Consider the following 13,472-nt stretch of genomic DNA (forward strand, 5'->3'; position numbering starts at 1 on the left):
CCCTCCCTGAGGCTCACAGGAAAAATTAAAGCACTTCATTTTATGGTTCCAAAGCTATGCCCGTACCTTACAAAGCTTTGTATTATTTGTTGTGCATCTGGCTCAAAACAGAGCGAGCCACACCAAAACGTAGAGGAAAGCTGAGAAGACGCCCTCACAGGCCACTTGTGAAAGGAGAGAGAAAAACTACGACTCCCAAAAGGCAGCGGAGCCGCACGACCCGTGATTCCCAGCATCCTCTGCGAGGCTCAAAATCATCTAGGTGGCCAGCGCCTCGAGACGACAGGAAATGTCCGCGGGAGAGTAGAAAGAGAGTCTTGCGGGAATGGCAACGTCTAAGGAGGGGCCTGAGAGACCGACGGAGCGCCTGGATATTGCGCGCGGCCTGGAGAACGTGCCCGTGAGCGCGTGGCCCCCGGGGGCGGAGCCAGAGCCTTTCCAGGTAGGGGGCGGGGCTCGGCCGCAGAGAGTGGGGCTGGTGGGTGCCGGCGCCCAGCTCTCCGGGGAAGTTTGCCCGCCACGGGCACTGAGGGCTCAGCCACCCGGGTGGAGCTGGCGCGGGTCCAGGTGGGGGGCGGAGCTGAGTAGCCCCAAGGACCAAGTGCGTTGCTTCCCCACCGGGCCGAAGTTCTGTGGCTCTCATACCGCAAGTCGTACCCGTACTTCTCGACGTTCTTTCTTACCCCATCGCAGAGCTGTTTCGCGCAGGAATAGCTCTTACATGCTCAGGTTTTCGTCTTTATCTTTTTTATTTATTTATTTTTATTTTTTTAATGTTTATTTTTCAGAGAGAGAGAGAGAGAGAGACAGAGCATGAGCGGGGGAGGGGTAGAGAGGGAGACACCGAATCCATCTGAGCTGTCAGGGCAGAACCCGACCTAGTGCTCCAACTTAGGAACTGTGAGATCATGACCTGAAGCGAGGTTGGCGCTCAACCGACCGAGCCACACAGGCACCCCGGTTTTAGTCTTTTTCTATGAACCCTCCGTAATGACCTTAACAACAAGAATATTCCTCTTTTCTGCCCGTAGACTGGCAGTTCCCTGAAGGGCAAAGCCAAGCGTTTCGTGAGGTCCCTTGGAAACAGCCCTGAGAAACTGGCCTTTTTTCCCCTGGTTCTGTCCCCAGAACTTATTGAGGGATCGGGGCAAATCATTTACCTCTCTGGTGTCAGGTGTCTCATATGTAAGATAAGGCATGGGCCGTATTAACGGCCCTCAGCCTAGTGGTAGGGTTACAAACTTAGGTCATCGTCCCTAGGATGAGACTTTGCTGAGTCTCCCTCGTGGTCTGAGGTCTTTTGCAAATATAAACTAGCCTCAGCTAAGCCTTGGAATCCGCCCGTGTACGATTAAAATAATAGTGCCTCTCCCGGATTGCTTTGAGAATTACAAGTAAAATGCACTTCTGGTTTGCTAAAAGAACTCAGGAAATGTTCTGCACTGTTACCACATCAAAACCTTTCCTGAAATAACTTTCCCACTCCTGTGACCTTGGACTGCTTGTTGCCTAAATAATATGACTAAAAAACAATGATGGAGTGAAAGGAGCGCTGGACTTGGAAGTAGGAGAGGGTGAGTTCAGGGCTTGGCCATCTTAGCTATTTCTTGGAGCCTGAGCTTCTTCATCTGTAAATGAAAATAATTAAAAATGTATAACCCTTGTCATGTACATTGTCAGTATTGAGCCCCGTTTGCCCCTCCTTCCTAGGGTTGTTGTGAAGCTCAAATAAAACAGTAGATTCAATAGCAGTTTTCAGAGTGGGCAGGATATTAATGTCAGAAAAGGTTATTTTTCCTCAAACTACCTCAGGCAGTTTATGGTTAATAATATAGTTGGCTGGGACCAAACACTTGTGGGATTCAACTCTAATCCCTAAAAGCTTATTCAGTACCAAACACTGCTGAATATGTGGTCCAAAATCCTGACAAATGTTTTCTTTATTCAGCAAATAATTGATTGTGTATAATGTGCTAGGTGTTAAGCTAGATGTAGAAGATAAAATGGTGACAACTTTTCTTTTGAGCTTACAAGACCATATAGAAAGCATTCATTTGCTATGGGGGTCAGGAGGAGAGGGTAGAGGGAGGAGAAAGGAAGCCTTATGACTGATACTTACACCTACAGTTAATGGGCATAAGTGAAAATCTGGAGACCAAGACTCAATCCCACAGTATTCTAGCTGCCAGCCTATATGCATAGCTCTGGATAGAGTCAGGATTACTAAAATCCTTCCTCAAGGAGCTTATAGTCTTACCAAGAAGATAAAACATGCTTGAAACATATTTATGACAAGCCTGAAGTGCCTTTAACTAGTTTGCTTTCATATATTCATAGAGCACAAAACAAGTCTTATGAAAGGTCAAAACAGCTTGCTTACCCCAAACCCTGCCTTCACAGGCATGTACACACATAGGAATTAAGGCATGAAAAACTCAAGTTAAAAATAACTTTGTGTCTAGTTTGTCTTTGAGTACTGTGTGAAAAGGCAAAAAGAACATTCACATGTTCATACTGGAAACAAGCCTATCATAATGCCATCTGTGTTGAAAGCCAAACAGAAAGTAAACTAATTGATTTTCTTCAACTGAGTGTTGAATCTAGCCTTTTTTTCAGGTTTCTGAAACCAGCTTCAAACATTAAGATTTCAGCTTGGCCTTGACAAGAATTATCTGGCTCACACGCTCTTAATAGCTGCTTGAAGCAAAAACAAACTCATGGGGTAGAGGCCAAGTACAAAGATTCATGTAGCTGGTGTTTCAACACAACCAAAAAAGGAATGAAGATTTTCACAGCACTTCCTTAAAATTCAGAATCAAGGCCTAGGTTTTAAGCCCAAAATATTATGCAGTGTCATAGTTAGGTTTCTGGGGCTTTGATATAGAATGTGACTTAGAAAAGTCAGACTTCTGATCAGAAGTTATCAAGAAGTGCAATCAAGCAGCCAAAAAATATTTCCTAAGCCAGCTGCCCTGTGCCTAGCGCTCTGAAAAGTAACTCATCCCCCATTACCATGTCATACCCCAAATCACAGTACCATTTCTTTGAGACATATATTTGTTAGAAAAACAAGACTTACACTTGTAGTACAACTGGAGACCCCTACAGGCCATGCCATTTAAATCCCAAAGTTCATGCTTTTAATAAGTGCAGGTCTAGTTCAGAAAAGAGAGAGATTGCGTTTGAGACTAGCCAAGGAGGTGTATTTGCTTTTCAACATGATGTCTCCTGGGCTTCTTGAGTGACGATGGTTTATAAAAAAGTTTTAAGTTTTGTGTCAAAAAACTTGAAATCTCCACCCAGTTCTTCAAGGATCTGGTTTCTGCTACATAATTTTGCCTTTGTCATTTTGCATTTATTCCCAACTCTTGCATGATCAATGTTTGCATTTTGATACATACCAAGAAAAAGTAAAATTTATGTTATTACAATACAAAGAAATGATAAAAATCCCATTCTTTGTGTCCTTTTTGTATTTTTCTGACTGGTTCTTTCTAAATCCTGGCACGTGCACATAATGGGCAATAAGGCAATATTTGTGGATGAATGAAAGATGTGTGTGCTGGGTCAATTCTTAGTTTCCTCCCTTTCAAGATGAATAAGTAATGGAAGATAGGAATATAGTCACATGGTCTCCTAGAGATAATTTTGGTTTGACTATGTTTGAACCTGGAAAATTTAACTTCAGAATCTGTTGCTTCTACCACCCTACTAGATAGCCTACATAATTCATAATGAACACTTATGTGCCAGCCACTAGAGTAAGCTTTGTACATGGATTCTTTGACTTTATTTTCCTTCACAGCCACCTTTGAGATAGACAGAAAGGAAATATTTAGAGAGATTAAGTAATGTGCCAGAAATATATGATGTTTTAAATATAAAACCTAGAAATAACATCTAGAAGCATTGAAGGAAGCTACTATTCTAAAGATATAAAGGGCCTGGCACTGAGTATGGTGTTAGTTATTTAAATTTAATAATACCTGGGGTGGGGGGCAGGTACAGGTATTATTCTTGTTTTATAGGTGATTACCTGAAGCTTGCCCTAAGTCACAATGCTAACAAGAGGATTGTATACGTGTCTATGTTCTATACGTGTCTCCTTTAGGACATTCCATGCTCTACATTAAGAAGTTCTCCACTGGGGAGCCTGGGTGGCTCAGTTGGTTAAGCATCCAACTCTTGATTTCTGCTCAGGTCACGATCTCATGATCTGTGGGATCAAGCCCTGTGTACAGCTCTGGGCTGACAGTGCAGAGCCTGCTTGGGATTCTCTCTCTCCTATCTCTCTGTCCCTCCTCCAGCTCATGCTCTCTCTCAAAATAAGTAAACATTAAAAAAAAAAAAAAAAAAAAGTTCACCATTGCCTGTCACAGGCATCTCTGGCCTCCTGCACATTTTGCCTTAGCCTCATCTCCCAATTGGAGACCTGAATTCTCATTACCATTTATATCTTTGACTAAATTTTTCAGCCATTTCCTGGAACCATTGTCAGCTTCCACCATGAGTATATCAATAAAGAGTCATTTGTCTGTGGGGCGCCTGTGTGGTTCAGTGTCTGACTCTTGATTTTAGCGCAGGTCATGATCTCACAGTTCATGGGATCAAACCCTGCATCGGGCTCCACAATGACAGCACAGAGCCTGCTTGGGATTCTCTCTCTGTCTTTCTCGGTCTGCCCCTCCCCTGCTCATTCACTCTCTTCTCTCAAAATAAATAAATAAATTATAAAAAAGAAAAAAGAGTCATTTGCGAGAAATAAAAATACAATATAAACTAACTCAAGCATAAAAAGGAAGGAATTGCCTCATAACAGCAAAGTCCAAGATTGGTAATTATAGGCATGTCCAGATATAAGAACTCTAATGATGTCATCAGATATTTCTTTCTACCACCTCCACCCTTTGCACACCTGCTCCTCTTTCCGCTGGTTGGCTACACATTCAGTAGGTCTTACGTATGCAGTAGAATTTGAGATTTCCAGGTGAACAGGTAGAATGAGAATGTCTCTTGCTGATTGTTTAAGCAGAAATCCCAGAATCTTTTTTTTTATGTTTATTTGAGAGAGAGAGTGAGCATGAGCGGGGGAGGGGCAGAGAGAGAGGGGGTAGAGGATCCAAAGGCCGCTCTGCACTGACAGCACAGAGCCCAATGTAGGGCTCAATCCCATGAACCGTGAGATCATGACCTGAGCCGAAGTTGGACACTCAACTGACTGAGTCACCCTGGCACCCCAAGCATTATTTTTCATTGATCTGGCTTAAGTACCGAGCAGATCCAACCAAACACTGTTGAAAGGAACAAATGATGACCTGATTAACCAAGTATCCCCCATCCTAACCACTGAGACAGTAGTGGGAGGGTTTCCCTGAGAAGTCAAGGTGCTGTTATCAGAAGAAAAGGAACAGATGCTGGATGAGTAAAAACATGTCCTCTGTGGTCTCATTCCTCAAGCTTTGATCTCTCCTTGGTTGAAGGTAAGCACAAAAATCCTCAGAGTACCACCCTTTTTTCTGAATCAGTTTGGTCCTGGGCTTTGTTCCAGGAAGTAGAGGACAGACTATGGAAAGAGCTACAAATTGGGAGCGTTTAAACTCAGGTCAACTGACTCCCCATTTATGATGCACTAAACATTAGCTTTCAGATTCTCAAAAGTTAACAATTTGCATAACATAATATTTGAATAGAATATCAGGTCAGTGACATCAGATTATTTCTGAAAACAACTCTTCAATATGTAGTTAGATACCTGTAAATCATGTTAAATTAGAAATGGTTTTCAAAAGATTATTCTTTAGCCATTTTTCTAAGTCAGGTGAATCATCTTCCTGGAGTGGTATTTTACTGACTGTTTATGGAAGAGAAAATGGAAATATATGGAGATAAAATGATTTGTGTTAAGCATTGGTATCAGGGTTAAGGATTACATCCATAAGGGAAAACAAATATTCTCTCAAACAAGAAGTTTATCCAGAGGTCTCTATTATCTTTTGGAAGGTGTCTGCAGCTCATTTGGAATTATTTATAATCTATCTCTAAAAGACCTTAGATTGTGCATCAAGTTTAAATTCCAGAATTTAAAAAAAAAAACAAAAACTCTATCACTAGATTCTCCAATATCTTTTTTTAAATATGTAAATAAAAATAAGAAAATAAATGTATTTTTCCAAACCTCACCACACCCAAATAAATTCAACAAAGAATAATATGCTCTTCTGGTTAGAAAACGGCAATAAGTCAGACTTGATTTTAAAAGGAATTATCTGTGTCCAAAAAAAAAAAAATCACTTTAGACTTTAGTGATTTATATGGTACTTTAAAAATATGTGCACTTTTAAGAAGAAATTAATTTAAAAGAATTCTTCATGGGAAGTTTAACAGAGAAACAGTAAAATCTTCATTTTGCAAGTACTTTTTTAAAATGTCTCATAACCATTTATGTTTCAACCTTGACTCTTTCAAAAGCTGGAAGTAGATTCTGTATAAAACAGCAGCCATTGAATTTGACTGATAGGGCATCTTTTTCTAAGCCATTCTTTATCCCTTTAGGATATCTCTACTAAGCTAAAGCTGTAAGAAATGACACAAACAAGAGAAGCTATTTCCGCTCTCCACCCCCAAATCACTTTTTAAGCAGAGTGTTGGCCTTCCCCCGCAGGTGCTCCCACTCATACTCCTCATCTTACACAGAGGATGTCAATCCTTACCCCAGCTCCACGTTTTTTAAAATGTAGGGTTTTGAGCCTAACTGCATAGCTACACCAAGGCTCCACCACAGGGTATGTAAGTACATGTTGTTTAATACTTTCTCCAAAGCTTAGTCCTGAGAGATAGGCGGTTCAGACATTCCTCTAGATACTCTTAAAATCTATCCCTGAATTAAAGCCTCTGCAGCTGGTCCCTCACAGTACTGCTCTTACTCTCTCTGCATGGGCAGCATGCCAGTAGCCTTTGTTGAAAATCAGAATGAGAAACAGCCCATGAAACTGCTTTCTGCAAGAGAATGGTTTAGACAGACACAATGGTGAAATTTCCCTCCAGTTTCCATACTGGAAAAAGTCAGTACTTCTGAACAGTGACAATGTTCTTTATGGATAGTGTAAGCCATATGTCATATCGTATTTCCCTCTTGGAAGTGGCTGTGCTCAGAACCAAACATCCAGTTTACTTCTGGATAGGCACACTTTGTGTGCCTAAGCTCTCTCAACTAGCTCTTCCTGTTCTTCACCTTACATTTCCTATGTATTGTTCATTTATCTTATATCTTTGTAAGTCTCATTAAATCCTTTTTGGAACAACGCAGCTGTGCAGCTGTGATTTTGTGATAAGAAATACATATGTGATCTTTGTCCCCATTTCTGGCACCAAGTTCCTAGAACCCTTGTTATTCACTAAGTGATGAGAGCAGCCAAAGGGATCTTTTGTTATGTTAATGAGGCACGTTTTGGAAAGCACCTGAAGGTGAGAGCTGGTTGCCAGTGGAGCCAACCAGGTGATTTGAGAGTTGGAACTTTCAGTACCCTCACACCTAACCTCCAGCTACAAGAGGGGCTAGAGGTTGAATCATTTGCCAGTAGCCAGTTTTAATGAATCTTGCCTCTGTGACCAAGCCTCCATAAAAGCCCAAGAAAACAGAGTTTTCTCTTGGGTTCAGAGCCTCCATAAAAGCCCAAGAAAACAGAGTTTTCTCTTGGGTTCAGAGAGCTGGGAGCAAAGGTGCTCTGAGTGTGGCATGCCTGCGGACGGCATGGAAGCTCCTCTCCCTCTCCCCATACCTTGCTCTATTCATCTCTTCCATCTGGCTGTTCTGAGTTGTATCCTTTTACAATAAACTGGTGTCTGCTATGTAAAATTTTTCTGTGAGTTCTGTGAGCAATTCTAGCAAATTAATCGAATCCAAGGAGGGGATTTTGAGAACTTCTGATTTACAGCTTGTTGGCCATAAATTCAGTAACAACGTGGATTTGTGACTGGTGTCTGAAGTCCAAGGAAGGGGTCATGGGAACCTCCAGTATACAACCCATCAGTTAGAAGCACATATGACAACTTGAGCTTGGGACTGGTTTCTGAAGGTGGTGGGAAGCAGTCTTAGGACTGACTCCTTAGACTGTGGAATGTGATGCTATTGGATAGTGTCAGAACTGAGTTGAATTATAGTATACTGACCTGGTGTCTGAAGCATTGCTTGTTAGAGGTGTGGGAAAACCCACCACTACCACCACACTGAAATTGGGTCCAAGAACACTAACAGCAGGTATAAATAAATGAATTAGTTTCCATTTAAGCAAAAATTATTCTATACATAAGGAAATATCTGGGCTTATAAGAGATACTTTAGGGGCACCAGCGTGGCTCAGTCAGTTAAGCGTCCGACTTCAGCTCAGATCATGATCTCATGGTTCATGAGATCGAGCCCTGTGTCGGGCTCTGTGCTGACAGCTCAGAGCCTGGAGCCTGCTTCGGATTCTGTGTGTGTGTGTGTGTGTGTGTGTGTGTGTGTGTGTGTGTGTGTCTGCCCCTCCTCTGCTCATCCTCTGTCTCTCTCTGTCTCAAAAATAAAGAAAAACATTAAAAAAGTAATAAGATGTACTTTAATCTTTAAGGTTTGGAAATATGCTTCATTATGCTAGTGAGGAAATAACCGGAGATCAGTTTTCACACAGAGATTTTTAGACTTGAGACTTTCTTCTTTTTCTGTAATGTAAGAAACTTTTCCATATTATCTCTTTGCCATTTAATAAAAACAGGATTTCTTCACATGTATGTAATACATCTACATTTATTAATATCTATATAACAAGTATGATTTTCAGAATTCTGTCTGCAATTTCTTGGCCAATTTTGCCTATTTTTAACATTGTGAAGATTCAAGTAAAACTCTGAAGTAATAGTATCTTTTTTGAACATCAAAGAATATTTAGGAATTTAAGTAATCTTCAAGTTAAGAATTCCTTTAAAAATCAATGGAAGACTTTCTTCCACAGTCCACTTTTCATTAAGTTATTTATCATTTACGACTTTCTTATCCCCAAAAAGCATCTGCGATGACTCAATAAAATACATACATGCAGGGGTGCCTGGGTGGCTCAGTCAGTTAAGCATCAGAATCTTGATTTTGGCTCAGGTCATGAACTCATGGTTTGTTGAAGCTCCAAATGGGATTTTCTCTCTCTCCCTCTCTCTCTCTGCCCCTCCCCCTGCTTGTGTGCGCACACATGCACGCACTCTCTCAAAATAAGCAAACATTTAAGAAAAATACATACATATATTTATATTGTCAGATAAATGTGAAAAGATCAAGAGCCAAGGGCGAAATTCTTAACTGCATTCAAAAACTAAACTCAGCACTGATTTTTCTGATATTAAAGAAGAAAACAAAATGAGTTACCAATCTTCCAATTTCTGATGAGAGAAAAACTTCTCTTTTCTTTTGTTACCCCATACCTAAAATAAAACCACAGAGTTTTAAATGTAAAAATTAATCTTGGGGTGCCTGGGTGGCTCCGTCAGTGAAGCATCCAATTCTTGACTTCAGCTCAGGTCATAATCTCACGGTTCACAGGTTCAAGCCCCACATCAGGCTCTGCACTGCTCCACCAAGCCTGCTCGAGATTCTCTCTCTCCCTTTCTCTCTGCCCCTCCCCCACTCACTAACTCTCTCTCTCTCAAAATAAATAAACTTTAAAAAAGTAAAAATTAATCTTACTTTTTAAATTGAAGAGGTATGTTTTCAAACAATATTTTAACAGATTGTTCTTTGTTAGTTTTGTTTGAACCTATTTTTATATATGTTGGAATTAGGAAGTGTCTCATCCAAAAGCTGCTTGAAATGTGTATGAAATATATGCCATGGCATGCTGACTTACAGCATTTCTGGTTTTGCAGTATACTCCTGACCACGTAGCTGGACCTGGAACAGACATCGATCCCACACAAATAACCTTTCCCGGATGCATTTGTCTCAAAACCTGCCTCCCTGGTACTTGCTCCTGTCTCCGTCATGCAGAGAACTATGATGATAATTCCTGCCTTATAGATACAGGATCCCAAGGCAAGTGTGCCAACCCGGTTTTTGAATGCAATATCCTGTGCCAGTGCAGTGACCAGTGCAAGAACAGAGTGGTCCAGCAAGGTCTACAGTTCCAACTCCAGGTGTTCAAGACGGATAAAAAAGGCTGGGGACTTCGTACCTTGGAATTTATACCAAAAGGACGGTTTGTCTGTGAATATGCCGGAGAAGTTTTGGGATACTCTGAAGTACAGAGAAGAATTCAGTTACAAACAATACAGGACCCAAATTACATTATAGCCGTCAGAGAACATGTTTACAGTGGGCAGGTAATAGAAACATTTGTTGATCCTGCCTCTATAGGAAATATTGGAAGATTTCTTAACCATTCTTGTGAGCCAAACCTGTTGATGATTCCTGTCCGAATTGACTCAATGGTACCCAAGTTGGCACTTTTTGCAGCCAAAGACATTTTGCCAGAAGAAGAACTCTCTTATGACTATTCGGGAAGATTTCTTAATTTAATGGACAGCAAAGACAAAGAAAGGCTAGATCAAGGGAAAACAAGAAAACCTTGTTATTGTGGTGCCAGGTCGTGTGCTGCTTTCCTCCCTTATGACAGTTCACTATACTGCCCCTTAGGAAAGTCAAACATAAGTTAGGAATGAAAAAATTCCTAACCTAAGAGTCAAAAGAGTCTATTCCAAGTCCTTCCTAAACACTGAGTTAAATGCATTTACTTTATTACCATGTTTTTAAAAATGGTGACACTTCTATTTTTGAGAACAAACTAATAGATATGGTTCTGTGTAACTGTTAATATAATAATATGTAAACATTTTATAATTATAAATTACTGTAAATTAGAAGGTTAAAAGGTAGCATATATCTTTATGGAATTAAAACATAAAAATTGGCTTCAATTTGAAGTCAGTTTCCACTGACTTCATTGAAACTGGAAATGTGCACCTTGGAAACAATTTTGGCCCAAGAGTAATGAAGATCATACTTGGAAAATTAGGCTTTTCAAATTGATTTTTAATGATTTTTTAAAATTCCAAATTTATATTTACAAATTATCAGTGGCTAAATGGAAATTTTTGCTTTAATTGGAACTATTTCCTTCTCCCTCTTATTCTCAATATTATGTCTCAGAACCAGTTAGCTCTGAAGCATAAGGCAGGAGTAGATTCAGGATATCAACGGGAGACTAACTTGGATAGAACAGAAGATTTTAAATTCAGGAAGGTCTTGTTAAAAGGGTGGGGGGAGGTGAAACTTGCCCAAATTGTTTTCATTCTCCTGAGTGTTCAAAGAGTATTCGTGCAACATATTTCTAATTTCAGCTTTGGCACTTTTCAGTGTATTAGTGTTAAGCAAGTTACTGAATCTCTCTAAATCTGAATTCCCTTTTCTGGATATAGCAATATTGGGAAGATCAAATGAGTTAAACCTTGTAAAGGGTTTACCACCATTACTCAGTACTAGGATAGCTATAATAAAAAAAGACACAGGGGCACCTGGGTGGCTCAGTTGGTTAAGCACCCAACTCTTGATCTCAGCTCAGGAACTCGATCTCAGGGCTGTGAGTTCAAGCCCCACACTGGACTTAAAAAATTAAAAAAATTTTAAAAGACACAAGTGTTAACAAGGACATGGAGAAATTGGAACCTTCATATATTGCTGGTGGAGGTGTAAAACTGCACAGCTATTTTGTAAAGCCTTTGGGTTAATTCCTTAAAACATTAGATATAAAGTAAACCACATGTTCCAGTAACTCCATTCCTAGGTATGAGCTCCGGAGAAACAAAAACATGTTCACAGAAAAGCTGGTACACAAATATTCATAGTGGCATTATTCATAATAGCGAAAAAGTTGACCCACCCCAATGTCCATTGACTGATGAATAAATAAACAAAATGTGGTATCCTTACTGTGGAACAAAATTTACCCATAAAAAGGAATAAAAAGTATTGATATACACCACAACATGGATGAACCTTGAAAATATTATGCTAAATGAAAGAAGCAAGATACAAAAAGGCTACATATTATATGATTCTGTTTGAATGAAATATGCAGAATAGGCAATTCCATAGAGATATAAAGATTAGTATTTGCCAGTGGCTGATGAGGAGGGAGGTATAGGAAGTGATTCCTAATAGGTACAGGGTTGCTCTTAGGGTAAATGTATGTACTAAAAAACACTCTGAAGGGGTGAGTTTTCTGTTATATGATTTATACCTCCATTAAGCTGTTATAGGAAAAGGGAAGAAGACACGAGTGCCTCTCCTTTGGAAGCTGATAACCAATGATGCTGAACATTGCTCTCAGGAAAAACTCTTCAGGTCCCAGAGAAATGCTTCTCCAGTCACCTTATGCCCTAAAACCAGACACAAGTGTGCCTAATGCTGTGATTGTGGCCATTACCACTATCAGAGATGACCACTGCTTCAGAGTACAGTGAGATTTTGAAGCACACAAGTGTTTGGTTTGATAAGAACATAAATGAAGCCATTAACTTGTCAGGTCCTTCCTTTCAGATGGCATGAATGCAATTCTTAAATAACAAAGTGTGGTTCCCTTATAGTGTTGAATGCTAGTTTTCTCCTTTCTCTTTCTGTTTGTTTGTAGTTGCAGGCGTACTCACACATTAGCACTGTATTCATTACACTTGCACATGGAGACACACATTTGGCAACATTAAACAATTCATATTACTTTTAAACTTGTAGATGTGCAGTCTAGAAGTTTGATATTGGTTCTGCACATTACTTCACACTACTTGGTTGTCATCATATTACTTTAAGAAACGGTTAAAATTGATAGTTGTGATAGTTTATTTTTTAAAATTAAAATACTTTCTGCAATAATAATTCATTAAATGCAATCCCATTACAGTGTTTGAAGAGGATAAGTAAATTCCATGGTTTATTTTCAAATCTGTCTTTGCAGAGTAAAGCTTTCTCAAATTGAAATTAATAAAAAAAAAAAAAATATCAAAGAGCTACACTGACTCCGGAAAGATGGTCTCATTTATTTATTTATTTAGTGTTGTTTATTTTGAGAGAGAGATAGACACTAGTGGGGGAGGGGCAGAGAGAGCGAAGGAGACACAGAATCCAAAGCAGGCTTCGGGCTGTGAGCTATCAGCACAGAGCCCAACGCAGGGCTCAAACCCATGAACTGCAAGATCATGGCCTGAGCTGAAGTAGGGTGCTTAACTGACTGAGCCACCAGGTGCCCCAAGATGGTCTCATTTAATATGATTGTTAATAGAACACGAACTATATGAAAATCTTGCTTATAACAACACAGTTTATGATTTTACTAAAAAGAAAATAAGAAAAAATAGAGTCTTTGAAATAAATATATAATTATGACTCAGGTCATTATTTTATTATCCATCTAAACATTGCCAGTTCGGTTGGGTGCCCATGCATGAGCAAGGATAATTAA

At 39.8% G+C, this 13,472-nt stretch overlaps 1 protein-coding gene across 1 annotated transcript; it reads left to right on the plus strand.

The window, feature by feature from the left end:
• Nucleotides 1–265: 265 nt before the first annotated feature.
• Nucleotides 266–11,564, plus strand: LOC102964395 (histone-lysine N-methyltransferase SETMAR). The gene is made up of 2 exons (XM_007076616.3): nucleotides 266–442; nucleotides 9,889–11,564. The coding sequence occupies exons 1-2, from the start codon at nucleotides 326–328 to the stop codon at nucleotides 10,672–10,674; spliced, it is 903 nt and encodes a 300-aa protein (XP_007076678.1). The 5' UTR covers nucleotides 266–325; the 3' UTR covers nucleotides 10,675–11,564.
• Nucleotides 11,565–13,472: the final 1,908 nt, after the last annotated feature.

This window comes from Panthera tigris, chromosome A2, assembly GCF_018350195.1.
Source record: "Panthera tigris isolate Pti1 chromosome A2, P.tigris_Pti1_mat1.1, whole genome shotgun sequence".
Classification (NCBI taxonomy): domain Eukaryota; kingdom Metazoa; phylum Chordata; class Mammalia; order Carnivora; family Felidae; genus Panthera; species Panthera tigris.

Coding starts and splice junctions, on each gene's coding strand:
- LOC102964395 (XM_007076616.3), top strand. CDS start 326: ATGGCAACGTCTAAGGAGGGGCCTGAGAGACCGACGGAGCGCCTGGAT. Junction 443..9,888: donor CGGAGCCAGAGCCTTTCCAG/GTAGGGGGCGGG, acceptor CTGGTTTTGCAG/TATACTCCTGACCACGTAGC.